This window comes from Panthera onca, chromosome C1 (assembly GCF_046562875.1).
Source record: "Panthera onca isolate mPanOnc1 chromosome C1, mPanOnc1 haplotype 2, whole genome shotgun sequence".
NCBI classification, from domain to species: Eukaryota; Metazoa; Chordata; class Mammalia; order Carnivora; family Felidae; genus Panthera; species Panthera onca.
Window position 1 is genome coordinate 198,200,129 of NC_138346.1, and position 26,635 is coordinate 198,226,763.

General features: G+C 47.9%; 1 protein-coding gene and 2 non-coding genes across 21 annotated transcripts in view; all 3 read left to right on the forward strand.

Annotated features, from left to right (window-relative positions):
- PUM1 (pumilio RNA binding family member 1) overlaps positions 1 to 21,069 on the forward strand; it is a 132,852-nt gene extending 111,783 nt beyond the window's left edge. For 15 of the 19 annotated variants that reach the window (XM_060626079.3, XM_060626084.3, XM_060626075.3 and 12 more), the window contains 7 exons: positions 846 to 975; positions 3,022 to 3,156; positions 6,722 to 6,859; positions 8,986 to 9,111; positions 10,414 to 10,535; positions 15,884 to 16,076; positions 19,204 to 21,069. In XM_060626079.3, the coding sequence (XP_060482062.1) occupies positions 846 to 975; positions 3,022 to 3,156; positions 6,722 to 6,859; positions 8,986 to 9,111; positions 10,414 to 10,535; positions 15,884 to 16,076; positions 19,204 to 19,335 (976 nt within the window). In that variant the 3' untranslated portion in view covers positions 19,336 to 21,069. The remainder of the gene's footprint in view (positions 1 to 845; positions 976 to 3,021; positions 3,157 to 6,721; positions 6,860 to 8,985; positions 9,112 to 10,413; positions 10,536 to 15,883; positions 16,077 to 19,203) is intronic. The other 4 variants (XM_060626076.3, XM_060626089.3, XM_060626068.3 and 1 more) reach the window with 1 other exon arrangement.
- Positions 4,025 to 4,109, forward strand: LOC132674083 (small nucleolar RNA SNORD103/SNORD85). The gene has a single exon (XR_009608395.1). It is a non-coding gene; the product is annotated as a small nucleolar RNA SNORD103/SNORD85 (small nucleolar RNA).
- LOC132674082 (small nucleolar RNA SNORD103/SNORD85) lies at positions 16,927 to 17,011 on the forward strand. The gene has a single exon (XR_009608393.1). It is a non-coding gene; the product is annotated as a small nucleolar RNA SNORD103/SNORD85 (small nucleolar RNA).
- Positions 21,070 to 26,635: the final 5,566 nt, after the last annotated feature.

The window sequence follows — 26,635 nt, forward strand, 5'->3', positions numbered from 1 at the left end:
CCCTGTTTGGCTGTTCCAGTGGGCTTCACAGAAAGGGACCACCCTGGTCCTGGGGAAAAAGCCTAATTATGGTGACATCATCCGTCCTTCCTTCCCATTTGTCTCCATGTCTCTTTCTTGCTCTCTGTGCCCACTGAAACAGCTTCTAAAGAATCCACCTCCTCTTTGAGTTCTGCCATCTCGCGACTGGGCGATTTCTTGTATTTGGATCCTATAGACCAGGTTGAGAGACAACACGGTTTTTCTTACATAGTCACCTGAACCTGAAAAATGAAAACTGAGTAGTTACTACTTCAGAAGACATTTGCAGGCATAAATAACAACTCTTCCGCGTCATGACTGACTACTGCTTTGTATTAGCATGAGTTTAAAGAAGACAGTAAGGGCTGTAAGCTCTCAGTTTATTGATGTGGGACTCGTTTCTAAAGGAAAAAGTCAGGTAGGGTTCTCCCTGTGTTCTGTCCACCTTCAACCCCCCCTCTTTTCCTGACCCCCTCCTTGTTTCAGTTTATTTTGAGAGGGAGAGAGCAAGGGGCAGAGGAAGGGGAGGGGGGAGAGAGAGAATCCCAAGCAGGCTCCCCCCACTGTCAGCAAGGAGCACGATGTTGGGCCTCGAACCCAAGAACCGTGAGATCATGACCTGAGCCGAAATCAAGAGTCGGACACTTAACCAACTGAGCCACCCAGGCGCCCTTCAACTCATTCATTTAAATAACACTTGTGTGTGTGTGCCCATGTATGCACACACACACAGTTTCAGAACCGATACATTATATAAATTGAGCAATCCTTATTTCCCCAAGTCTTCCTGAGATGCTAGGATTGCCATTTCTTTTGTACTTCAGATTCATTCAGCTAAAACTAGAGCGAGCCACACCAGCTGAACGCCAGCTTGTCTTCAATGAAATCCTCCAGGCCGCTTACCAGCTAATGGTGGATGTGTTCGGAAATTACGTCATTCAGAAGTTCTTTGAAGTAAGCCTTTGTTCTTTCTATCCTTTGACGTTAGAGAATCTCCAGAGCATTTTGATTTTCATTAGCTGTTTTTAGAATGGCAATCCCATTCCAGTCCTCAAAATGAAGCGTGTGTGGTCTTTTTGAAGAGCTTTTAAATGTTTCTCCATTTAAATGATACGGCAGCAGTATATCATTTAAATACCCAAACGGATGTGCCAGTCTGTTTTAAAAATGTGTTTGGAGAACTGCTGTCCCCATTTAGAAACTAGCACGTTACTTCTGATTGTTATAATCATTTCGCCAAACGTGTCATTTTTAGAGGAAATAATCTTTGTAAGATATTTTAGTAGGATCACGATAAAGTGTTCTAAAAGATGAAAAAAATTAGTTTATTTAATTTTGAAAGACAGAGAACAAGAACATGAGCAGGGGAGGGGCAGAGAGAGAGGGAGAGAGAGAATCCCAAGCAGGCTCCACGTTGTTGGCACGGAACCCGATGTGGGGCTCAAACCCACAAATTGTGAGATCCATGACCTGAGCCGAAATCAGGAGTTGGACACTTAAACTGACTGAGCCATTCACGTGCTCCAAAAATGAATTTTTGTTTTTAGAATTCCTAGAGAGTTATCTTTGAATGTCGACTGTAGTGTTTTTTTATTTTAAACTATAGTTCTGAAGATTATTAAACGCTTCTTTTTAGCTGATCCTTCAGCTTTGGTTTCTTATTTACTTCTATTGTTGTGAATAACATCCACTCTTGTTACCGTTGTTTTTGGAAAGGATTAATAGAGTTGGATTAAAGTCTGTTTCCACCACTAAACTGGTGTCAGAAAGGCAGGTAGACTGATATCAACAATTCCAAGTCCTAAATCCAGAAGGGAATGAAACATTGAGAAGAGTCTGGTACAGAGAAAAATGCCGGAAGTGGACATTACCTTCCCCAATCAAAAGAAATTTGTAAATTTTATGCATCTTGTTTTATGCAGTTTGTATGAAGATTAAAAAAAAAAAATGGCTCATAGCCTTTGTCTTCCCAACTTTTCTCATAAAGACTTAAGTTTTTTTGTTAGTGATTCGTTAGTGATACACTAAGGAATCAACTTAAAATGACTTACGTTATTGATTTTAGAATAGCTTTCACTCTGTGACCCTTTTGTCACAGATCTAAAAATGTAGAGCTCTCCACCTCTAGAGGTTAATATGCAGGTAGAGGTGGCCGAATGAACAGTGGATTATAGCTGTATGACTTGGGACGAGCCAGAGAACGTCCTGGCTCAGACAACGCCCCTGGTCCGTAGTTCCCTTGTGTGGGGAATGAGTGGGTTTGGGAAGCTGATTATATATAAAGTCTCCTTCACTCGCATGATTATGCCGTTCAGATGAAAATAAAAGGCCAGCAATGGGAGATCATTCTAGGAAGAGTTTTGGCACTTGTGCAGCCTGACCTCTTGCTTCAACTAATGTGCCCCCAGACTCCGTTGCCTTGTGTAAATAGAACATTTCAATTCTTAGAGTGATGTAGAACCCTACTTCAAAACAGGATGCCCCTATGTTAAGTTTCCAGTAGATGAAAGAGGAACTTTCTAATCCACGGGCCTTGGACACCTGAGTGCCATAGCTTTGCTCCAAGAAGTGCTTGAGTCTTTCCCATACACTGTCGAAAGTTCCAATAAACAATGTTTCCCACGTGTATTACTATTTTTAGAGTAAATATGTATAAATGCTCTTATAATTAATAGGAGTATAAATTCACTTAATAGTGGATTAATGGCAGCTTTGAGGAATTCCATATTTGTTTCGCGGGTATTAGTAGTGAAACTGCTGTTGTTGGGTATGTGAGAAGCTTTTCAACATTAAAGAGGGTTCCTTGCAGTCAGAGGCTGAGAACTCTTGCCTTGAAGAAACAAAGATTTTTTTTTGAACAAAAAGGTTTAGTTCATTAATCCTAGTGACAGAGCTAAAAGAGGTTATGCCAGTGGTTGATACAGAATAATAGATGCTTTGCCTTCTCTGGTTTCTTTCCTTCTACCTAAGTAATGGTGTTCACCCACACATTATGTCTAGTTTGGCAGCCTTGAACAGAAGCTGGCGTTGGCAGAACGCATTCGAGGCCACGTCCTGTCATTGGCACTGCAGATGTATGGCTGCCGTGTTATCCAGAAAGCTCTTGAATTTATTCCCTCAGACCAGCAGGTAATTGTAAGTTTCCCCTTTAACTTTTCTCTTGGTGTTCGATGTTTCTCCGTGGCACGTGTAGTAGTGAATCCTGTACATTTGTCAGTCTTTAGTTTTCTTTTACGGTTTCCTTTGGTGCTTGTGGCTGCCTTTCTGTGCATGGCAAGCATGAGCTGTGTGATTAATTTTGTAAATTTACAGTAGATCAAGTGTGTTTTGTTAATAATGCTGTTGGTTTCAAACACTCTTTTCATCAACCAGGCTTCAGTAGGTGTAATTTTACAAGAGACACTTTTGTTTGATAAGAATTAAAGCCAGTAAAATACTAGTGAGTTGTTGTTGTGTTCAACTTGAACTAACCACTCCGGCCAATCAAACTTGGATTATCCAGCCCACCTTCCATTTTCCTTCACTTCTTATTCATTCATCCCACCACCTCTTACTGAGCGAGTGCCTGGCCTGGCACACTGACCTGGTGCCCGCTCTGTGCCAGGCGCCAGCGCGGGGAGGACGAAGACTGGTCCCTGCCCACAGAGCGCAGCGTGGGGAAGAGCCGTGGAAAGCTGGGCGGGGGGGCGGCGGGGGGGGCATGCGAGAGCACGTGCCCCAGGCTTGGCGGGAGGGCAAGTCCAGGCTAAGGAGGAGCGAGGAGAAAAGGGACGGAAATCTGAAATGTTAAGGTGCTGTGTGTGGGGAAGCGACGCCGAAAGCCCCAGAAGCAGCCCGTGCGTGGCTGGAGGAACAGTCGCAGGGCGGGCCCAGCCAGCAGGTGAGCCGCAGCTGTGTTTGTGCTGGGCGGTGCCGCGAGCCCCGGGGTGCGTCTGATGCGAACCCTCAGCCTTTGGGCTCTGAACTCCCTCTGCCCCATCTGAGGGGAAGGTGTTGGCCTCGGTCTGGCAGTGATGAGCCACTTGCCCTCGCTGAGAACAAAGTTCGGTAATGAGAATCTTTGTTAAGGACTCAAGTTCTGAGCCAGGCGAGGCGCCCGCCGCCTCCAGTTCGCAACACGACGCAACACGACGGGGCATCGCGGTGGTGTTGGCGATGGCAGTCGAAGGCTGGGGGCGTCCGGAGTCCTTCAAGTTGGGAGGCTCAGGGAGAGGTGTGTTGAGACGCTGGTGAAGGCAGAGGGGATGTTGGGGACACATGGGCAGGGTTGGGGTTCGCTCCGCGCTCTGTCCGGAGACGTGGCAGTGGTAAAGTGGTGTGCATGTCGGGAATTAGAAGCAGAGACTCAGCTACTCTTTTTTTCTTCTAATGATCAGAATCATTATCAGTTTTAGTTTTCCCTGGGATTTTCATGGATGAAAACTTCATGAGTGAATCTTTCTTCTTAAATTTTCTCGTTTCTTTGGAACATGGAAGTTTCTTACTCTTTGACTATGATTCTCACTAGCTCAGAGAAAGGAGGAGTATTATAGTTTCCCAGGAATGTCCCCCATCTTTGCCCTCTCTCAGGATTGTGATAAACTGTTGATATTTATTTATTTATCTATTTATTTATTTATTTATTTATTTAATTTTTTGAGAGAGAGCATGAGTGGGTTGGGGAGAGGGACAGGGAGAGAGAAAAAGACTCTTAAGCAGATTTCACGCTCAGCACAGAGCCCCAACATGGGGCTCCATCTCACGACCATAAGATCATGAGAGCGGAAATCAAGAGTCGGATGCTCAACCAACTGAGCCACCCAAGTGCCCCTAAATTGTTGATTCTGTCTCCATCTTTTCAGAGTTTACTGTTTGTTTTTTTTTCTGATTGGATGGCTACACTGTAGTTGCTTTTCACTCTCCCCTTGAGTTGTTCTTTCTACTCTATATTTCTGTGTTTGTTGTTTTTTTTTTTTTCTGGTCTGGTTTCTTTGTGTACCTTGTTGTGGACCTGGTAGGACTCTTCCTGGTGTGGATAGTTTACTGTTATTTGGATGCAAGTTTATTATTTTACATGAAATTAACTCCTCTCCAGTGGAGTTTTTATGGGCTCCAGAAAATATACAAGGAAGCCATCTCCCCTTTATTTTGATTAAAAGTGTTCCTTGTCTTTGTATATAGCTATCATTCTCCATTTGCCATTCCCATAATTATATTTCCAGAATAAATTTGTTTTTCCTGACATTTGATTAATTGCTTTAGGAAACTTTCCTCAGTCTATTGCCTTTGGCTGGTTTGGTCCCTGGCATTGTAATCTTGGATTCTCCCCCCACCCCCGTATAAATGGGATAACTCTTAGCTGTTTTGACATATTGAGCAACTCAGAGATTTGAGACCTCGTGTTCACAAACATCACCGTTTTGACTGGTTCGTAGTTCCCACTATAAATACATGTTCAGCACAGGGGAGCGAGTAGACAGAGATTGGATCGAGCAAGGAGATTGGGCAGCACATACTAGGGCCCAGCCATGGTGCAGGTACTCAGCATCAAGAAAGGGATCCAGTGAAAATCTCAACACCTTTTTCTTGTCGCTTCCACTCATTCCCTACACATGTGCACGCATGCTTGCAACTCCCACGCTTACAACTCCGGTGTCTGGTCTTCTCCTGTACTTCCGGAGTTTCTCATACACACACACACACACACACACACGTCACGCACTCACGTAACTCAATGTCTGGTCTTCTGTATTCTCTGAGAGTGCTCTCCCTGCTGTCCTTCAGTCCTTGGCCCTGTGGAAAGATCATGTTGGGAGTGACAGACCTGTAACCAGAATTCTGGTGCTTAATCCCTCTCAGAGGCCCCTCCTTCTTAGGTGTGGGCAGTATCATATGTAATTGACACAGGTAATTACTGACCCACGTTGTTTTACCACACAGGCGCCAGATTGCTTGGGTTTGAATCTTGGCAGTGTAGGTCTGTGATTTTAACAAGTCAAATCATTTGTGCTCTGGTTTCCTCATCTGTAATGGTGTCCAGTACACAGGATTATTAGGAGGATTCACTGGGTCAAAGAGTGTTAAGCACTTAAGAGATATGTCTAGCATACTGTAAGCTGTAGATTGATTCTTCTTCTTAATTTTTTTAATGTTTATTTGTTTTTGAGGGAGAGCGGGGAAAGGGACAGAGAGCGAGGGAGACACAGAATCCAAAGCAGGCTCTAGGCTCTGAGCTGTCAGCACAGAGCCTGACGCAGGATTTGAACCCAGGAACCACGAGGTCATGACCTGAGCTGAAGTCCTACGCTTAACGGACCGAGCCACCCAGGGCCCCTGCTCTTCTCATTATTAATAATATGTACCTTACAGGGTTGTCATGTTAAGAATGTGATAAATTATATGTGAAGTTCTCGACGACAGTGTAGTTTGTACACGTTCTTTTCTAGAGATGTCTACGTTTTTATAAAGTCTCTGAGGCCTTTTGCGAGTTAGAGAACTTTTTTGAAGACAGGCTCCTATTACAGGAAGTTTGCTAACATGCAAAAACTGCGTCCTTCACTTGGTGCCGGTGTGCTGTCACAGTGCCACAGCTGTGCTGTCCCGCTGCTTCGTCACAGACTCTCTGCCTGGTGCTTTGTGTTTCGCAGGGAGACTGTCGATTGTCCAGGAGTTTGCTTGCTGTGATTCTGGTGGTGCTTTCTTTCCTTGTCTCCTCTAATAGAACGAGATGGTTCGGGAGCTAGACGGCCACGTCCTGAAGTGTGTGAAAGACCAGAATGGTAATCACGTGGTTCAGAAATGCATTGAATGCGTGCAGCCCCAGTCTTTGCAGTTCATCATCGATGCGTTTAAGGGGCAGGTAAGTGACTTACGAAAGAAACAAAGGAACCAAATTGATGGGTGTTTGCATTGTGAGCAGAGAACAGGGTAGCATTTGTGGGGTGTCCCTAAGTGGCCGCCCCACCAGAGATAGCTTCTAGTTTCTCCTATTTACCTGTGTGTCGTAAGAGCCCCTGTGATCTTAGCACCAGCTTCCAGGCAGATGGTTTTTTGTTTTCCTTTTTTTATACTGTGATTTTTCCAGAATTGCCCCTTGATTGGCTGTTGCCATTCATTTCTTTTTCCTGAAGCATCATCCTCACACTCTCCTAAGCTACGCGGAACAAAGAGAGCAAAACGCATCTCCTTCTTGGGTCTGTGAAATTGGTTTTTTGTTTTTGTCTTTAAAGGGAAAAAGATGGTAAATACCAAGTAGATTTTCAGGTGCAGTCATGGGTACTGCTGAGCCTAGATTGAAGTGGGATTTTAGAGTTGTTAGGTTTTGCGGTTTGCTCAATTATAGCAGCGGTAAGGAGATTGCAGGCTTTAACTCAGGGGGGGTTGTTTGGATTTTCTGAGTTAATGAAAAAAGATCTGTTTAACATTTTACATTTATTGAAATTGACAGCAAAGAAAGTAAAAGTAGATTAAGCTACCAAATGGGAGAGAATATTTTCAAGATGAAACTGTCAAAGAATTAATAACCGGAATATATAAAGAACTCCTGTAATCAAAAGAGTACAGTACAAATTAGTGTGAAAACGGGCCAAAGGCATTAACAGACAAAAGAAACACAAATTGCCAGTCCATCTATGAAAACATAATTCTGTTAGTCAGGAAAATGCAAAATAAGGACACAGAGGATAGGCATTGTTTGCCCATCAGTCGCGGTGTCCTGGCAGGAATGTGGGATCTGATCACCGGTGGTGGGAATAGATATTAGCACAGCCATTAGGAAAATACTTTTGTATCACCTTCAAGGTTCAACATTTGTATTTCCTATGCTGGCATTCCTAGGCTAGGTGTGTAGCTGGGGGAATGTCTACATGTGGATACTACGAGACATATTTAGACATGTTGAAAGCAGCATTATTCTCCTAGAAAAGACTAAAGAATCTAGATGTCTATCAATCAGCAGAGGGTTGGACAGAAATTAAAATAACAAACTCAAATACTTGCCCAGCAGAAGTTTCACAGTATAATAAGTAAATACCTGAAACATAATGTTGAGTGAAATAAGTTCATTTGTTACAGACTGTGAGTTTTTAACCTTTTTTATAGAATCAAGCAGAACTGTGCTTTATACTGTTGAGGTACACAGTTGTGCATATACAGCTACGTCTAAAAAACCCACATAAAAAGCCCTTAGTGCATTGACACTTGGTCAACATCTAGGAAGTGTGAGCTGTTGTTTCTGTGCTTATTATTCCTGTGATTATTCCTGGTAACAGAGCAGGGGGCAGAGAGGGGGTGCGGGTTTCTCCAGGTCATTCACACTATTCACACTAGGAAGGACAGAATCGAGACTGAGTGATCTGGAGCCGAAGCCCAGGTGCCTGTCTTCTTCCAGACGCAACAAAAGAGGAAGCTTTTCTTGCTCATTGCTGGAAAAACACCCTAATTAAATGTAGAAGATTGCAGCGTTGGTTAGATGAAAGCATTTATGATCCTAGCCCTTTCTTTTTCTGTTTTTAACCCTGTCTTTTGACACTATGGACTCTTAATTGTTTTTTATGACCTCGACTAATTCTCTGTTCCTTTCTAGGCTTCTTAGAGAAGTCCTTTTCAGCTCAGAATTTATGTACATTTGTGAATCCCTAGAATAGGTAAATGGGTTTACATACACGCACACGCGCACACACACACACGCACACACATACACCCTACTATTTGTAGAGAGAACTCAAATGTGTCCTATGTATAATTGGGGCTTTTGAGTCAAGACTAGGACGTAGTACCCTGGCTCTGTCAGTTACTATCTGTATGGCTGCAAGCACATTATGTAAACTTCTAGAAGCTTCAGTTATCTCATTTGTAAGGTAAGAATAATTCTCACTCTCTGTCAGAGTCTTTGCAAAGATTAACAGAATAATGTGTATGTGAACAACACTGAAGCGTTGAAAGTGGCAACTGTCTTTTTTGGCTTTCTTTGCTCGTCTGCCCTAGGTATTTGCTTTGTCCACGCATCCTTACGGCTGCCGAGTGATTCAGAGGATCCTGGAGCACTGTCTCCCTGACCAGACTCTCCCCATTTTAGAGGAGCTTCACCAGCACACGGAGCAGCTTGTACAGGTAGTGGAGTTGCCGGTAGAGTAACTGCAAACACCTGTGGGCTCGTGCAGGCCCACAGCCCGTGCGTTTTCTCAGCACAGGTATCCGTTCCGGAAGAGTTCGCGTTCACGTGTTCAAAATGCCCATTGAAGCTTTGGGGCAGGTTTTCATGTATGCCATCCTGGTTTGTGTTTTGTGACTATGGGTGATGAAGAGAGCCCGGCCTCGGAGCGAAGGGCGCTGCCTGCCGGCCGCCTGTCGTGGACCGGCTCGCGGTGCCACCTTAGGTCGTTTAATCTCTGTGGGTCTGAACCTCATCATTTCAAATGAACTGAGTGGATTAGGGGACTTCTTTTTTGCTTTGATACTTTCTTTTGCTTCTGCCACTAAACATTTCTCCCACATCGCAGTAACCAGTAGAACACTTTCTACAAGTCGGATTATTGTGCTGAAGCAGCATTTTTGTTGGTGTTTGTGGCTTGTTTTGGTGTGAGGTATTAAATACTCACTGTAGAAAAAAATGGTAGGGGCGCCTGTGGTTAAGCATCTCTTGATCTTAGCTCAGTTCTTGATCTGAAGGTTGAGAGTTCAAGCCCTGCATTGGGCTCCATGCTGGGCGCGAAGCCCACTTAAAAAACGAAAAGAGGAAAAATTGGAAGTGCAGGAAGTAGCAGTAAAACTGAAGAAAGCATCCGTAATCCTGCCACACAGAAGCAAACACATTTGGTCTGGGCACTTTTCTTTCGAAGTATTATTTGTACACTTAAATTTTTGCATCTCGCAAATCTTTTTGCCACTGAAATTCCTTACTTACACACATTTATTCTCTTAAAAGTATCTTTACCTGTAGATGAGTGAGTACATCCATTGTATGCTTGTGATGTTGTTTAATTAGGTATTGTCTGTTTTGTTGGACATAAGCATTGTTTCCCATTTTTCTTATGAGATAAATTTCTGTTTGAGAGAAAAATAGCTCTTTATTCCTACCTACACAGCCTCCCTCCCTCTCCCCCCCCCCCTTCCTTTTTTAAACAAGAAGAGGCCTACTTTTTGGCGTCTAGTACTTTTGAAGAACCAAACTAGGATCCTTGGGCATAAATATAGAGGACTATTCCATTGTCTGGTAATACGTTCCTGTTTTGTAATGATAGAGAAAAATTGTCACTCCCTATCCATTTTAAAAATTCTTCAGTGTTCGTTGGTATTCAGGCAGCCGTCACGGTGCTACAGGAAGGTAGGTTAGGTGTTGATTAGATGTAAGGATTTAGGTAACCCACAGAACTAATTTTTACATCAATTTTATTTCTGTTGTTTCTCAAACAGGATCAGTATGGAAACTATGTAATCCAGCATGTATTGGAGCACGGTCGTCCTGAGGATAAAAGTAAAATTGTAGCAGAAATCCGAGGCAACGTGCTTGTATTGAGTCAGCACAAATTCGCAAGGTACGAGCTTTGAATTCATACAGACTCTGTTTTCCAGAAGGAATTATTACATTGTATTTCAAGTCGAGGGAGAAAGAATGAATTTTCATTCTCTTCTTTCAAAAATGTTTTTCTCAAGGTATATACAGCTTAAAACGTCAAATGGTTCTACTATCATAGAGTATAAAACAAAGCAGGTCCCTTAGTGGCTCTTCCCGCCCCCAGTCACCCACTTTGAAATATGGGGATTGTGTTTCTGAAGAGCTTAAATCTTGTACTTTGGTGAACTGGGCATTTTGTTAGCTTACTTGTTCTTGTTCTTCACTCAGTTTCCTCTCTGGTGCCAGAATTCAGACGTAGTGTGTCATGTTGACATATAGGCATTAGTACTCTTAGAGTCTCTTTTCCAGTCTTCATGTTGTGGCAGATCAAGAATAAAACGCACTAGTTATTCCCAGGTTGTGAAAGATGTTTTAGGTGACTTATAATCAGCAGTGGTTGGAGAAGAAATTGATGGCCCTTCCAAGGGATTAGTGGTGTGGTCTTCTGAGTGGAATGGGTGTATAAATATAGTCATTTGTAGTTTGGGAATATTTTTCTCTCTTAGGATAAATTCCAAAGCAGTTGTGATTCTACAACCTTGTTTTTAAATTGTTCATCTCTAAGTTTTTAAATTTTATGAGATGGCAGCATGGAAAATAGAGAAAAGGAATAAACGCGCTCCTAGGTCCAGTGTCTTAGCAGCCTAACCATATCAGGGTCTCTCAGACCTTGTATTGCCTTTTTATTTATTTATTTATTTATTTATTTTATTTTATTTTTTATTTTTTGGACATTTGCCAGGACCAGGGAAGCAGGGGCAGAATCTCTTAGAACGCTTCCTTGGGTCACTGTCTCCTCTTGTTTTTCAGTGCATTTAATATCTCACTCTTAAGTATAAATATTAATGCTACAATAGACTTGTGGTCTGGTAATGACTGAAAAGCTACTTTGGGCCCAATCCTTCCACGGATAACAGACAACTGTAAATTGTGGACAAAATGCCAAAAATTTTGCTGAAGGCATTAGGCGTTACAGTGTGGCCAAGAGCAGGTGGTTACCAGAAGGGGTTGGGGAAGGGGAGGCTTATTGATACTGGGAAGGAGGTAATTGCACTGGGGAAATTCCCACCAGCCCCTTTAGATTTTTCTTTTTTTCTTTTTTTCTTTTGAGGGAGGGAGGGGGAGAGAGAGAGAGCATGTGCAAGAGAGAGAGAATTCCAAGCAGGCTCCACACTGTCAGTGTGGAGCCAGATGTGGGGGGAAAACCCATGAATCATGAGATCGGACCATGAGATCGTAGCCCGAGCTAAAATCAAGAGCCCCAGCTAAAATCAAGAGTCGGATGCTTAACCAAGGGAACCACCCAGGCACTCCAGAGTTTTCTTTTTGTATCGAGTTGTATCGAGATATAATTGACAGCACTGTGTAAGTTTGAGGTATGCAGCATGTCGGTTTGATGTATTTCTGTATTACAGTATGATTACCACAGCAGCATCAGCTAACACCTTTATCATGTCATACATACAATTTTCTTCTTTCTTTCTTTCTTTCTTTCTTTCTTTCTTTCTTTCTTTCTTTCCTTCCTTCCTTCCTTCCTTCCTTCCTTCCTTCCTTCCTTCCTTTCAATTTTTTAAAAGTTTATTTGACAGAGAGCAGATGCGTGTACACACAGGCCCTGGGGAGGGACAGAGAGAGAATCCCAAGTAGGTTCTGTGTAGCACAGAACCCAGCTTAGGGCTCATACTCCCAAACTGTGAGATCATAACGTGAGCCCAAATTCAGACGCTTAACTGAGCCACCCAGGTGCCCCAATTACCATTTCTTTTTTTGTGTTAAGAATGCCATTCAGATCTAGTCTCTCAGCAACTTAGCATTTTTATAGTGCAGTGTTGTTGACTATAATCAGGAAATTTCCCAGTTTTTAAAAAAAATTTTTTTACATTTATTTTTGAGAGACAGAGCACACGTGGGGGAGGGGCAGAGAGAGAGAAGGAGACACAGAGTCCGAAGCAGGCTTCAGGCTCTGAGCTGTCAGCACAGAGCCTGACGCGGGGCTGGAACTCACAGACCTTGAGATCATGACCTGAGCCGAAGTCTGACGCCTAACCTACTGAGCCACCCAGGCACCCCAAGGGAATTTCCCAGTTTTAATGGCTTTTAGCCTATAGGTGCTTCTCATTCTGCTCCATGCTGGGCTTCTAAAGTTGGCATCAGAAATCTCCAGTGTTCCCATAAGGCAGAGTTTGGGACAGCCGTGGCAATGAGAGTGACAAAGTGACAGGGGAGAAATCCTGGAAAGGAAGAGAACCAGGGACGGGGAGGCTCGCATTTAACCTTCCCAAATACCTGGTTGACTCCTGAATCACATTGGTTTGCATGGGCTGAACCTGAGGCAGCCTAGCTAAGGATGGAAGTGCTGCACTGGGATCCCTGTGGCCTGGGACAAGCTTGCAGTTTGAGCTCAGCCACGTTAACTACACTGAAAAAAGGAACAGAAGTCACCTTCTTGGAAGAACATAACAGAACTGTTTCTACGGTGTATCATTCATTATGTCTAGAAAAGAGGAAAATGTGCCGTTGGCCATAATCAAGAAAAAAGAAAAAATAGGAGAGTGAAAAACTGCAGCTAGTTCCACACCACCCTGACATTAGAGTTAGCAGAGAATGATTATAAAGCAGCTATTTCAGTTATGGTCAAAGATGTAAAGGAAGATATGGTTGTAATGAATGAAAAGATATGCTAGTAGAGAATTAGAAGCTTTATTATGAAAAGAACAAAATGGAAATTCTAGAATAGGAAAATAAATCATCTGAAATAGAATTCACTGTGTGGCTTTAGTATCAGCAGATTAGAGAGAACAGAAGAAAGAGCTGATATACTTGGAAATAGATCAATAGAAACAAAACAATAAAATAGATGAGTGACTTTCTGACGTTTTTGGCAGTGACCCAGAATAAAAAGTAACATTTTCATTGACTTTGCATGCACAGGCACATGCATGCACGTGTAACTGAACAACTGTGTTGTCCGTGATTAATTCTGTTTCATTAAAAAGCAGCAGCAGCTGGTCCCAAATCACTAAGTTGATCTCCCTGCCCACAAATGGGCTGGGAGCTCCAGTTTTAGAAACACTAGAATAAGCTTAAAAGACTGCAGGACCATGGGTCATGCATGAGGGTAGAAGCCTTTGGCCAAGTGGGATCCCATGGTGGTAGCTGATTGACCTGCTTGCTTCCTTGGAAGACAGGTCACTGTTGAGGCTTGAGTCCTGTATCCAGATGAGTGAGTGTCCTGTCCCCAATCCAGTTAGGAAGTTCTGTTCTGACGCGGACTGATTTGTTATGGAACGAGGCCTGGAGTGGACAAAGGTACATACAGTCTAGCCGAGCGGTCCTGACAGGTGATGAATTCTTTGCCTGAACATTTGGAGATCATGACTGGCTTTGTGCTCTCTGAACCAGTTCAGTAATATCTTAACTCCCTTTTCTGCTGAGGAGAAGCCAGTGGTCATTAGGAGATTCACTTCCACGGTGCCACACCTTAAGCTCACACTAGAATAGAACTGTATGTTAGTTGTATGTTTAGTGCTACGGGAGGAAGGTGGGAAGAGAAGGTTTTCTATGGTGTGGTGTCAGAAGGAGAGGCTCTTGTCTTAATTAGACTTGATCGATTAGCTCACCAGACTTGATCTACACTGCATATCTTAAGAAATGTCCAGTGGGTTTGTAGTTCTTGACAGTTTAGCTTGAGAATTTGCTTTTCTAAATAAAAGCATATATATAAGCTCTGTGTTCAAAATGATAGAACACTGGGAGCTCCTTGGAGCAGCACCCTCTTATGGTGTAAAAACTTGTGGAGTAGGGGATTATTCTGGTGATAGTTACTTAACTACTGAGATATCCACAGGTCTGGCCTCTGGAAGGAGTAAGACACAGAGTACCTGCTCTAAGGTGCCTCGTGAAGTCGGTATATATGTCCTTTTTCAGTCCCTGAAGGCAAAAGTAAGACAAATGAAGAATGTTTAACAGAGCCATTCACCCATATGGTAGGTTGCCCTAGAAAGTAATGCTTCCAAATTATTAGAAATTCCCAAGCAGAGGCTAAATGGCCATCTTTCAGGATTGTCACAGAAGAGCTTTCTTTATTTTTTTTAAATGTACTTTGTGTGTATGTATGTATTTTTTGAGGGGGGGGCACAAGTGAGCGAGGGGCAGAGAGAGGCACAGAAAGAGAGAGAAGCGGGGCTCACCTAGAGCAAGGCTCATGTTCACCCAAAGTGGGGCTTTAAACTCGCGAACCATGAGATAGTGATCTGAGCTGAAGTCAGATGCTTAACAGCTGAGCCACCAAGGTGCCCAGGGGCTTTCTACATTAGCTAGGTCTGGTCATTTAAGTTCCTACTCTCTCTGAGTGTTCTGTGACCCAGAGCAGCCCTTCCCCCAGTCACGGACCCTTTACAAAGCCTTCAACTGCCCACCGGCCCACCAGACGTCCTCTTTGCCAGGTATTGGCTCCAGTAATCCACCTTCAGATGGTGTGTATTCTTTGACATCACCCAACTTCCTCATACCCACAGACCCACAAGATGCAGAGTAGTGTTGATTTTTAGAAACAGACATTAATGAGTGAATCAGTCCCTCCTTGATGAGAAATACCCATTGGCACAGCTGTATGTAATTTAATCACCCTCTCTGGCCCCTCTGGATTTAGTGTAGCCACATTCCTGTTTTCCTTTCCCAAGATGATGTATTTCTGAAGTGTTTAGAAATGCCGACAGACCTGTAAGGTGGTTCTTGTCCCTGGACTCTTAGGAGGCAGCCTGAGGTCATTGAGTGAGTGCTGTGGTTCCTCCTCGTACACTCCTGACTCAAGCCTGCAAGGCCTCTGTCTCAAGTGCCATGCTCTGTGGTAGGCACTAGAAATACAGGCAGTAAGTAAGCCTTGTTCCTGACCTTAGTACACTCAGAAGAGGAGAGAATTCATTGATTTTGGTTATGTGTTGAAATTGTAATCATTAACAAGTTCAGCTTTTAGCCAGTCATGTGAGCCTTTATGTAAGTCCCCTCACTCACCTGGGCTCATTACCCTCACCCTGTTAGCGGGTTAGGGCTCGTATTCGCCCGACACCTGGTCCCAGCCATGGGTCACATTGGAAGCCACAGATGACTCCAAGGTGGAGGCTCATAGAGTCAGGCAGTTGATGAATTCATCTTCCAAAAATGTCAGGCTCTCTTCTGCTGCTGACGGTGAGGTCAGGGCAGAGGCCGGACAAGCACAGCCTAACAAGGTTTGTTCTAAGGGTTGTCCCTGGATTTGTCTTATTATAGCAATGTCGTGGAGAAGTGCGTCACTCATGCGTCCCGTACGGAGCGTGCTGTGCTTATCGATGAGGTATGCACCATGAATGACGGTCCCCACAGTGCCTTATACACCATGATGAAGGACCAGTATGCCAACTACGTGGTCCAGAAGATGATCGATGTGGCAGAGCCAGCACAGCGGAAGATCGTCATGCATAAGGTAGGCCAGGCTGGACAGGTCACACTCAGAGAAAGCGTGCAAGGCCCGCGCTTCTTCACGTTTCTGAAATGCGGATGAAGGTGGGCATCTTGCTTCTTTTTGTGCAGTTTGTCACTGGGCCGTGTCTCAATATGTTTCTGTTTTCCTTTTATCTAGAGTGGCCATTGTCTCCGTGGTTCATAGTTCACTGGTGTGAAAGAGTCTTAAACTCCATCTTTGTGAGAGGGTTTTCCCTCCCTGATCCTCAGGCCGTGTGTCTAGTCCTCTGTTCCCACCGCCCCCCCCCCACCCCCCCCACCCCCCCACCCCCCCACCCCCAAGCTTCTCAGTCCCACAGATCAACCTGATTGTCTTACTGCCTTTTCTTCTTCTTCCCTTTTGTTCATCCCACCACCTCTTACTGAGCGAGTGCCTGGCCTGGCACACTGACCTGGTGCCCGCTCTGTGCCAGGCGCCAGCGCGGGGAGGACGAAGACTGGTCCCTGCCCACAGAGCGCAGCGTGGGGAAGAGCCGTGGAAAGCTGGGCGGGGGGGTGGGGGGGGGGGCATGCGAGAGCACGTGCCCGAGGCTTGGCGGGAGGGCAAGTCCAGGCTAAGGAGGAGCGAGGAGAAAAGGGACGGAAATCTGAAATGTTAAGGTGCTGTGTGTGGGGGAGCGACGCCGAAAGCCCCAGAAGCAGCCCGTGCGTGGCTGGAGGAACAGTCGCAGGGCGGGCCCAGCCAGCAGGTGAGCCGCAGCTGTGTTTGTGCTGGGCGGTGCCGCGAGCCCCGGGGTGCGTCTGATGCGAACCCTCAGCCTTTGGGCTCTGAACTCCCTCTGCCCCATCTGAGGGGAAGGTGTTGGCCTCGGTCTGGCAGTGATGAGCCACTTGCCCTCGCTGAGAACAAAGTTCGGTAATGAGAATCTTTGTTAAGGACTCAAGTTCTGAGCCAGGCGAGGCGCCCGCCGCCTCCAGTTCGCAACACGACGCAACACGACGGGGCATCGCGGTGGTGTTGGCGATGGCAGTCGAAGGCTGGGGGCGTCCGGAGTCCTTCAAGTTGGGAGGCTCAGGGAGAGGTGTGTTGAGACGCTGGTGAGGGCAGAGGGGATGTTGGGGACACACGGGAGTTAGAAGCACGTCCGTGACGAATACTTGTGTGCGTACTTAGGGCAAGCCCCCCTTTCGGCGGGGCTTCTGGATCTGAATACAGCGGTGCTGTGCACAGACAGCCGCGGTGGTGCCTGGGAAGTGTTGGGAGGGCTGTGCGAGAATGTGGCAGGGTCTGTTCTAATGTGGAGGTACAGAGAATGCTCCCCGAGAGAGTGACATTTGACAAAGCCCTGAACCTCTCTCCTGGAAGAGCAGGGGACAGACTGGGTATATGAAGAAGTAAAGCGAGTTTGGGAGGGCAGGCCCGTGGTTGCCGGGTCACGTTTACGTTTCACGTGATTGTCCCAGCTGACGAGTGACTTAGACGTGGGGAGGCGGTAGGAGAAGGGGCAGTGAGGAGGCGGGATGGAGACCGTAGAGCCAAGAGACGGTGGTGGCTTTGGGATTGAAGACGGGGGACAGATGGGGTGTGGCAGTTGGCTGATTGAGGGAGCCGAAAGATGAAGAAGAGTCCCACGAATCCCAGCACGAAGAGCTCTGCAGCCTTCTCCGAGACAGAGTCCTCTTGAGCAACAGGAGACGGTAGAGCAGCTCATTACTTCCCACCTCCCCCCGGATCAGGTGAACAGCGGAGCTCGACAACGGCGTACGTGCCTGTGCACGATGGAAAGGGCGAAGGGTAAAGGTTCGCCAGTGGCTGGACTGCTCAGTCGCCGGTCCTAGGGACAGGGCGGGTGAAAGAATTGAATGTCATTGATGTTTCTGAAAGGAGAGCCGCCAAAAAGCAAAAGGGTCTTGAACCTCACGTTCTGATGACCAAGACGTGTCTGGGGCCTCGCTACATCCCAAGTGCAAGTGTAGCATTGTCTCACGTCCTCTCTCCAGAGGAGTGGAGGCGAATGGTGTGGGTCACACAGCTCAGGATTGGGCCCGGGGCTATTCATGGTTCCCCACGCGGGCTTGTAGATGAGGGTGTCGTGGCTGCTGGGTCCGCATCCTGTGGTGCAGAAGCGGTGTCCGGTGTCCTCGACACTCCAGGACATGGCTGAGCAGACGGAGTCGCCACGTGGCCTCCGTGGAGCTCTCGAAGTAGAGCGTGTCCATCCACCCTGGTGTGGGCGTCCAGTGTGAGTGTGCAGGTGCGCCTCAGGATGGGGAAGCAGCCCGGTAAACGCGGTCATTCACTGTCCCTGTGGCACCAGCAGTGGCTAAACCGGCAATTGTGGAGGCAGTGTGCTCCGTGCCGTAGCCAGGCCGTGTAGAAAGCTCCAGGAGCTCCCGGCAAGGGAGCACCTCTTGTGTCTGGGATGGAGAACAGAGGAGAATGCGCCGAACCTGGGTGCTGCAAGAGCCCGGCGCGGTGGGTGGTGCTGTGAGTGCAGAGCCGGGAGGGACCCCGTCCCCCTCCCACTGCTGTGAGACCAAACACCTGTGCCTTGGGAACCATTTGACCTTGGATGTGTGACTCCAGCACCGTGAACGGGGATAAGCACAGCTGCCTCGTGAGGTGGAAATGAACAATGCCCGGCCAACACTAGTCATTTTTATTGTTGTCGTTAGAAGTTTTCTGTGATCCTCTGTGAACTAGAGGCGGGATCAGGTGATGAGCTCAGCTCAGGGTTCGTGGTGCCCAGAAAGAAACTCACAGCTGAGGGGAGCCGAGGCGCCTTGAGTGGGGGCAGAGGCTGAACGCAGCCTCGGGAGGTGCTGTGCAGCGGCACTGTGGCTGTTGGTCAGGATGCACGTGTTCCGTGCACTGACCCGGAAGTGGTCCGCGACCAGCCGCCCCCAGAACCCTCGTGTCCTATGCCAGTGCTCAGGATAGGGGCTCCTCCTGTCACCTGCTCGGATGGGTCACCCACCATAGCTCTAGAATCACGGCGCTTTGACTGAACCAGGGGAAGGTGTTGCCTCGTGGGCTCTCGTGAGCACTTGGGTGCCCGGAGCGCAGCGGGGGCCCCCTGGGAGCACAGCGGGAGCCCGCCCAGGTCCGTGTGCAGGCCAGAGTAACACAGCCTGTGCTTCCTCCCCAGATCCGGCCCCACATCGCCACTCTCCGCAAGTACACCTACGGCAAGCACATCTTGGCCAAGCTGGAGAAGTACTACATGAAGAATGGCGTTGACTTAGGGCCCATCTGTGGCCCCCCGAATGGGATCATCTGAGGCAGTGTCACCCTGTCCCCTCGTTCACTGACCTCACTGGCCCACAGGCGAATCCAGCCAGCAACCGGAAATGTTCTAGTACGGAAACCGACATGGGTAAATGGTTGCTCCAGGATTACCCGCTCCTCCAAAAAAAAAGGAATCAAATCCACAAGTGGAAAAGCCTTTGTAAATTTGTTTAATTTTATTACGCATAACATGTACTAATTATTTTTTTTAATTGACTAATTGCCCTGTTGTTTTACTGGTGTATAGGATACTTGTACATAGGTAACCAATGTACATGGGAGGCCACATATTTTGTTCAATGTTGTATCTATATTACACGTGTGGAAACTTTCAGGGTGGTTGGTTTAACAAAAAAAAAGTTAAAAAAAAAAAAGAAAAAAATGTTTTTAATCCATTTTGCCTTGCTGGCAAGTTTTGCAAATAGCTCTTCCCCACCTCCTCATTTTAGTAAAAAACAAAAACAAACAAAAAAACCTGAGAAATTTGAATTTTGTTAAATGACCCCAAACTGGCATTTAACACTGTTTATAAAACATATATATATATATACATATATATATATAATGAAAATTGTTTTAGAGTTGCTAAAGCTTCAGTTAATGACATTAAGTTTATGAAACTTCAAAAAATTGCCTTTTTTGGAGACTATTATGCTGAAGAAGATGTGTAGTGTGTTTTGTGAGGAGGAGATGTGAGCTCCTAGGATGTCTTTCAAGGCCGGGCGGGTGTAACTTGTTTACTGCCTACTGGATTTTTTTTTTCTGTTAACATTGAAAGGCAAAATCTGATTATTTAGCATGAGAAAAAAAAAAAAAAATCCAACTCTGCTTTTGGTCTTGCTTCTATAAATATATAGTGTATACTTGGTGTAGACTTTGCATATATACAAATTTGTAGTATTTTCTTGTTTTGATGTCTAATCTGTATCTATAATGTACCCTAGTAGTCGAACATACTTTTGATTGTACAATTGTACATTTGTATACCTGTAATGTAAATGTGGAGAAGTTTGAATCAACATAAACACGTTTTTTGGGAAGAAAAGAGAATTAGCCAGCCCTGTGCATTCAGTGTATATTCACACCTTTTATGGTCGTAGCATATAGTGTTGTATATTGTAAATTGTAATTTCAACCAGAAGTAAATTTTTTTTCTTTTGAAGGAATAAATGTTCTTTATACAGCCTAGTTAAATGTTTAAAAAGGAAAAAAATAGCTTGGTTTTATTTGTCACCTAGTCCCACAGTAGCAAGATCCTTTCTAAATGTTATTCAAGATGATTCAGTTCACACTAGTGTTTTTTTTTAATCCTAAAAAAGTAATGTTTTGCTTATTTTGTGACAGTCATAAGGACGTGCAAAGTTCAGCCCTGCCCTAGCTTTCCTTACAATCAGAGCCCCTCTCACCTTGTAAAGTGTGAATTGCCCTTCCTTTTTGTACAGAAGATGAACTGTATTTTGCATTTTGTCTACTTGTAAGTGAATGTAACATACTGTCAATTTTCCTTGTTTGAATATAGAATTGTAACACTACACGGTGTACATTTCCAGAGCCTTGTGTATATTTCCAATGAACTTTTTTGCAAGCACACTTGTAACCATATGTGTATAATTAACAAACCTGTGTATGCTTATGCCTGGGCAACTATTTTTTGTAACTCTTGTGTAGATTGTCTCTAAACAATGTGTGATCTTTATTTTGAAAAATACAGAACTTTGGAATCTGAGTCTGTGTTTCTGTTTTACCCCTCCCCTCCCCCCTTAGTATTAGTGCCCCAGGACAGCCCTTTCCTTCTTTGTGTCCTTTGTTCTGCTTGTTCTGTTTCTGTTTGTCGGAGGGTGGGCTTTGCGTTGGGATAGGGCCGATAGCCCTTGAGCCCATCTAGACCCAAAGATGCTGGGTTTAGCCTGCCTAGTGCTTTCAAAATTAAGACATTACACATTAGTCGGGATTCACAGCTTCTCTTGAAAAATCAGGTGCCTGGTTTCCTGGGCCCGGGGTCTGCCGTTGGGCACAGGGAACATCCTCAAGAAGCCTGTGCCCTGCGGTTTGACCCAGTTACTGTGTTCTTCGTTTGCTCTCTCTGGCCTTTGCAGCAGTGTGCACCTAGAGTCTAGATTTGAATCCAGTCCATCACAAAGGTCTCCCAGCTACGGTACGTATCGGGGCATCGAATCCTGTGACGTGGGCGGCAGCTAAGGCATCTCAGACCGATGTCCAGTCTGGCCTCCCCTCCCGAGGTCCCCTTCCCTTTTCTCTGGGTGGCTCCTGCCCACATCCCGCCCGCCTGTGTTCACACGCGGAGGCCAGCCCAGGCTGGCCCAGGGGCCTAGCTTGCTCATCTTGCTTGTCCCCCCTCAGATCGGGGACGCCTCCCAGCTTTCAGTACAGGAGGCTGTAGCTCACAGAGGTGCCTGCCACCTGTGTCTGAGGATGCCCCTCCTCTCACCAACCTTTGCTGCCACTTAGACTGGCCAGTGCTGGCAACTACAGGGTAGCTCAGCCAGGGGCCAGGTGGGAGCCTGTTCTACCTCATGTCTGCAAGCGGAGCCCCAGGCTGGTTGCAGAAGAAACTGCACGATCCCTTCCCAAAGGTAAGGAAGGGACTGTCACTAGCAGGCTCTGCGGTCCTGGGAATAAAGGGAGGGAAAGGAAGCTGTTTAGTCCAGGACCTGGTGGTGTATCAGCGGCTGAAATCGGGTCCTTCCCGGGGCTTCTCCCACTGATGGTCCTCAGTGGCCCACCAGAGACCACGCTCTAGAGGCATTGCCAGCTGTCACTGCGTGTGTGACTCTGAATGTCCTGGTTCTGGAGTCGGACAGACCAGGCTCCAGTCTGAGTCCCCTCCGCTGTGCCTGTGGGTGTCCCTTCGCTTCTCACCGAATTCCTCCCTGGCCATCGAAGGTGGTGAGAAGTATTTGTGGTTCTCCCTTCACGGCTTGGAAAGTCAGGGCTGTTCAGTGGTTCGGGTTTTACTGGACCCTCGCGGAGGCAGTGTGCAAAGCTGGCCAGGTGGGAGGTGTGCATTTCTCCCATTTGGCCGCCATCTTTGTGACCTGAGGCGAGTAACAACATCTGTCTGTGCCCCGGCCCCGTTTCCTCTTCTAGAAGATGGGAGGAGGGGCACCTGGGTGGCTCAGTCTGTTGAATGTCCTACTCTTATCTCCTCTCAGGTGAGTTTGAGCCCGGCACCGGGCTCTGCTGATGGTGCCGAGGCTGCTTGGGATCCTCTCTCTCTTTTTTCTGCCCCTCCCCCGTTTGTGCGTGCTCTCTCTCTCTCTCTCTTTCTCTTTGTCGCTCTCTCAAATAACTTGAAAAAATTAAAAATTAGTAAAAAAGCTCTTACTATAAAAAACAGATTGGAGGAACACCCGGAGATGTGTAAACTGGAAATGCCGATGACCCTGCGTCTGGTGCCTGGCACGTCTAGGCATTCGCTCGCCTAATGCTGGTTGTCGTTCTTTCCACCTAGATTGTGTATCCTTTGTACTTGGCCAGGTTTTTCCTCCCCCTTTTCCTCTTAGCATTTAGCGAGACGTCTTGCCTCGGTGTTTCTTCGTGGTGGCAAAGCCAAGGACTCGGAAGCATGACTGGCTCTCCTCCCCAGCACCTCTTGTCCAAGCCTGTGTCTCTGAGGCCTGGGGGGGGGGGGGGGAGGGGGGGCTTTCCAGAAAGACAAACACGGGGGTTTCATCCCAACTGGGTTTTGGTCCCCGGTGTCCTCTCTTGAGGCCCCGGGTCCTTCCGCGCGAAAGGAGGGAACGAGCAGAAGCGACGTCAAAGGTTGATTGGGAGGACGGAGTGAAATGATGTCGTTTGGCATCGTGCCCAGCACGTTGGTGTAATGAACGAACCGTATCTGTCATCTTTTTACCTTTGACCCCACTCATCCGGCGTCTGTGCACAGGTTTGGGTGACGCCAACCACCCTTGTCTGCCCTGTGAAGAAGTTTACATGATAAAGTCATTGGCTGCGAACCAGCTCTGTCTGCACCAGAGATGGTTCTTACGTTCCTCACACGGGTCCTGCAAGGAATGGGTTTGGACAGGTCTGGGATCTGATGCAGGGCCCGAGGGTACTTCCTTTGGTGCGTCGTGAGGGGGGGTGGGCCCGGGGCAGACCCCTTCCTCTGCAGGCCCGAGTTTCAATCCTGGGCTCAACATTCACCCCCTTACTTGGCCGCCTCCCAATTTCTGCGCAAGGATGTGACGTCCCTGGGCTGCCACCAGCCAGCCATCAGCGACCTTGGTCTCTCCCAACACAGTGTACATAGTGATCTTTTCACCTGGTCGCAGCGGTTTACGGTTCACAGAGTCTACTCAGATTTGTGATTCCTCAATCCTCATGAAAGCCTTGGAGGGTAAGTTTGGGGAGACATTATCAGCCCATTATACGGATGAGGAGTTTGAGACGCCAGCCGTACGACGAATCGGTCAATAACCAAATAAGGATTTTATCTGAAGCTTCCTGACCTCAAGCCCAGGGTTCTATCCATGGCTTCTTGTTCACACCACCTTCGGTTAGCCCCAGGAATAGCTGTCTTCTGTCGAGGGGGTGGGTTGCAGAAAGGTGAGGCCCTGGAGAGGGAAGCATTGTGGGTGAGGAAACCTGGAACTTCGTGTAGTTACAAGCTGCAGCCACACGAGGGCGCTGCTGCCCAAAGAAAGCAGTAGAGAGGCCAAAGGGCTCCAGGCTCCAAGGTCAGGGCTGGGATGGGTTTCCCCCGGCTTGAGGGCCTCAGGAGTGGAGTATCTCCCAGGGACCAGAGGCCTGGCATCCCCTCTTCTTCCCTCCATCCGCAGCTCCTCCTGGCTTTGAGCTAGTCCCTCACTCTGGCTTGGGATGGCAGGGGATGGTCAGGCGAATCTGGCTCACAGGCCCCAGCTCTGCCTCCGACTCACTGGGTTATGTCTGCCAAGTCCCTGACTTTCTCTGAGCCAACTGTCACGGGAGTGGCAACCCAGCCCTGCCACCCTCACGGGGATGGTATGCGGTCAGATGGCTGGGCCTGAGGAGGGCAGCCCATGCCTCTGTTAAGGTGACCCAAGGCCCTGGTGCCTCCCTGTGGGACCACATCCCTGGCTTATGCACCAGGCCTTCAGACAACTGAAACCCCTCAAGACTTTTCACGACCTATCGCTGCTTCGAACCCCAGCTCCTCTGGCCCCGTGCGACCTCTGCGAATCTTCTCCCTCCCTTTTCTCATCTGGAAAATGGGGATGATAGTAGCCCTACTTCACAGGCTACGTTGGCAGTACAGGGCTGGGCTCAGAGTAAGCCATAAATAAGAGTTGTTATTAATTATTCTTATTGCCTCCGGTTTTCACGAGGGCGGCTATTTAGCCTCCAAACTGAGATGCTTTCAAGCGCGAAGGCAGATGCGCTCGGTAGTTAGCGTGCAAGGTGGCCCCGCCTCCTGGTGTTCTCACCCTCCCGCCTTCTCTGCCTGGTGGGACAGGGCTGCATGGACGCGAGAGGAAACCGTGGAAGGGTTGGGGGGGGGGGTGACTTCCAGGCCAGGCCACCAGGGACACTTGCAGCCCCAGCTGGCTCTCTCTCGAGGATTGCATGCTGCGTAAGTCACTCTACGGCCGAGGTCTCCGTGGTGGAGGGACCGGCGTCTCCTGCTGTTAGCCGTCGCTCGCGGCCTTGTGAGCAGCGCCCCCAGCCCCCATTGAGACTTCCAAGACCGCAGAGAGAGACCCCGAAACAGAACCACCCTCCCCAGGACTCCAGGAAACTCCTCGGGGCTCCTCGGAACCCAGGCTGGAGACGCGTGTCTCTGGAGGGGGCGGGACCACAGATTCTCGGGAGGCCACCGCTATCCTGTTCCTGGGGTGGCTCAGCCTCTGTCTCTCAGTCCCAGCGGAGGGTCCCCCTGGCCCGCTGACCTCACGCGTGCCCCATGTGGGGAAGGACTGGAAAACGGTGGCCAGTTGAGCTGGGGCTGTGGGTGTGGCCCTGAGCCGGGTGCTGCCTTGCACTGCCCTGTTCACCTCCCCCAAACCCTGGAGAGGGACAGTCACTCACTGTACCTTCCAGGGCAGGAGAGAGGCCCCAGGTCACCGGCCAGGGAGTGGCAGACCCAGGATCTGACCCCAAAGTCCCCAGGCCTCCCCTCCGGGCCGGTGGTGCTCGGCCCCTCCCCACACCTGCCCTCTGCCAGGCCCCATCCCAGGGCCACCCCCAGGGCCACCCCCAGGGCCACCCGCAGGGTGCTGGGAATGAAGGTTGGCCTCCCAGACCTGCTCCATCTATGCGGGAGGAGACTGGGGCCCAGGACAGGGAGGGGGGGACCGGAAGTGACCTGCTCAGGGCCACACAGACGGTGAGGACAGAGCAGGGACCCGTGTCACACTTAATGCGGGCCCTGGGATGGCGGCAACTTCAGCTCCCAGTCCGAGCCTGCCTGGCCGGGAGCTGGGACTCCAGAACTGGAGGCTGAGGTGTGGGTCCTAGTCTCTGTGAGCCTCGAAAACTCCAAGAAACACAAGACACATCAAATATCTCAGTGACAGTCATGCTCGCTCAGATTCCACGGCCTCAGGGGGAGGGGGGCCTCCTGGCCCCCCTTCAGGTCTTCCCGAGGCCCTGCTCCGGGTTGGTTTCCTGCACCCCAGTCTTTGGCTGTCACCCAGCCCGGCTGCTGTAGCCCCAGGAGGAGGTGAGAAAGAAAAAATATTTTTAGAGAGGCTTTTTTTTTTTTTTTTTTTTTTCCTTCTTCTTCTTCCAGGAAAATGACTCCAAATGTGCAATTTATTCCCAGGAACGGGGGTGTGTTCGTGGGATGGCTTCTGGAAAGGCAGTGCCCTCCTCCCTGCCCCCACCCTCCTGCTCTCTCCTCTTTCTCCACATCCCTGCAGTCCTGTCTTCTCCCTCCCCTCCCTGGGAAGACGGCAGGTGTGTGAACACCCACCCCTGGGCCAGCCCCCTCCCCGCCATCCCCAGCCATTTCCTAGTCCTGTGACCTTGACCTCGCAGGACTGGACCACCCCATGGAAGGAAGGGCTTGAATGAGGGCCTTGGTTGTGGGGTGATAGGTCTCACGCTGGGAGGTTTTGCAAATAGGGCATCTGGTCAAGGGCAATGGAGTAGGGGAGAGAAAGTCCCCAGGGCAGGGAATGAAGCAGCCTGGGGTTCTGCCACAGACTGAACCTGTGACCCTGGGCCAGTCACTTCCTCTTTGGGCCTCAGTTTTCTCACTTATACAAGAGGCAGGTGAAGGGAGGTGCAGTAGGGAAGAACAACACAAGGCCCCGCATGCTCGGTTCTTTCTGGGTTACAGTGAACAA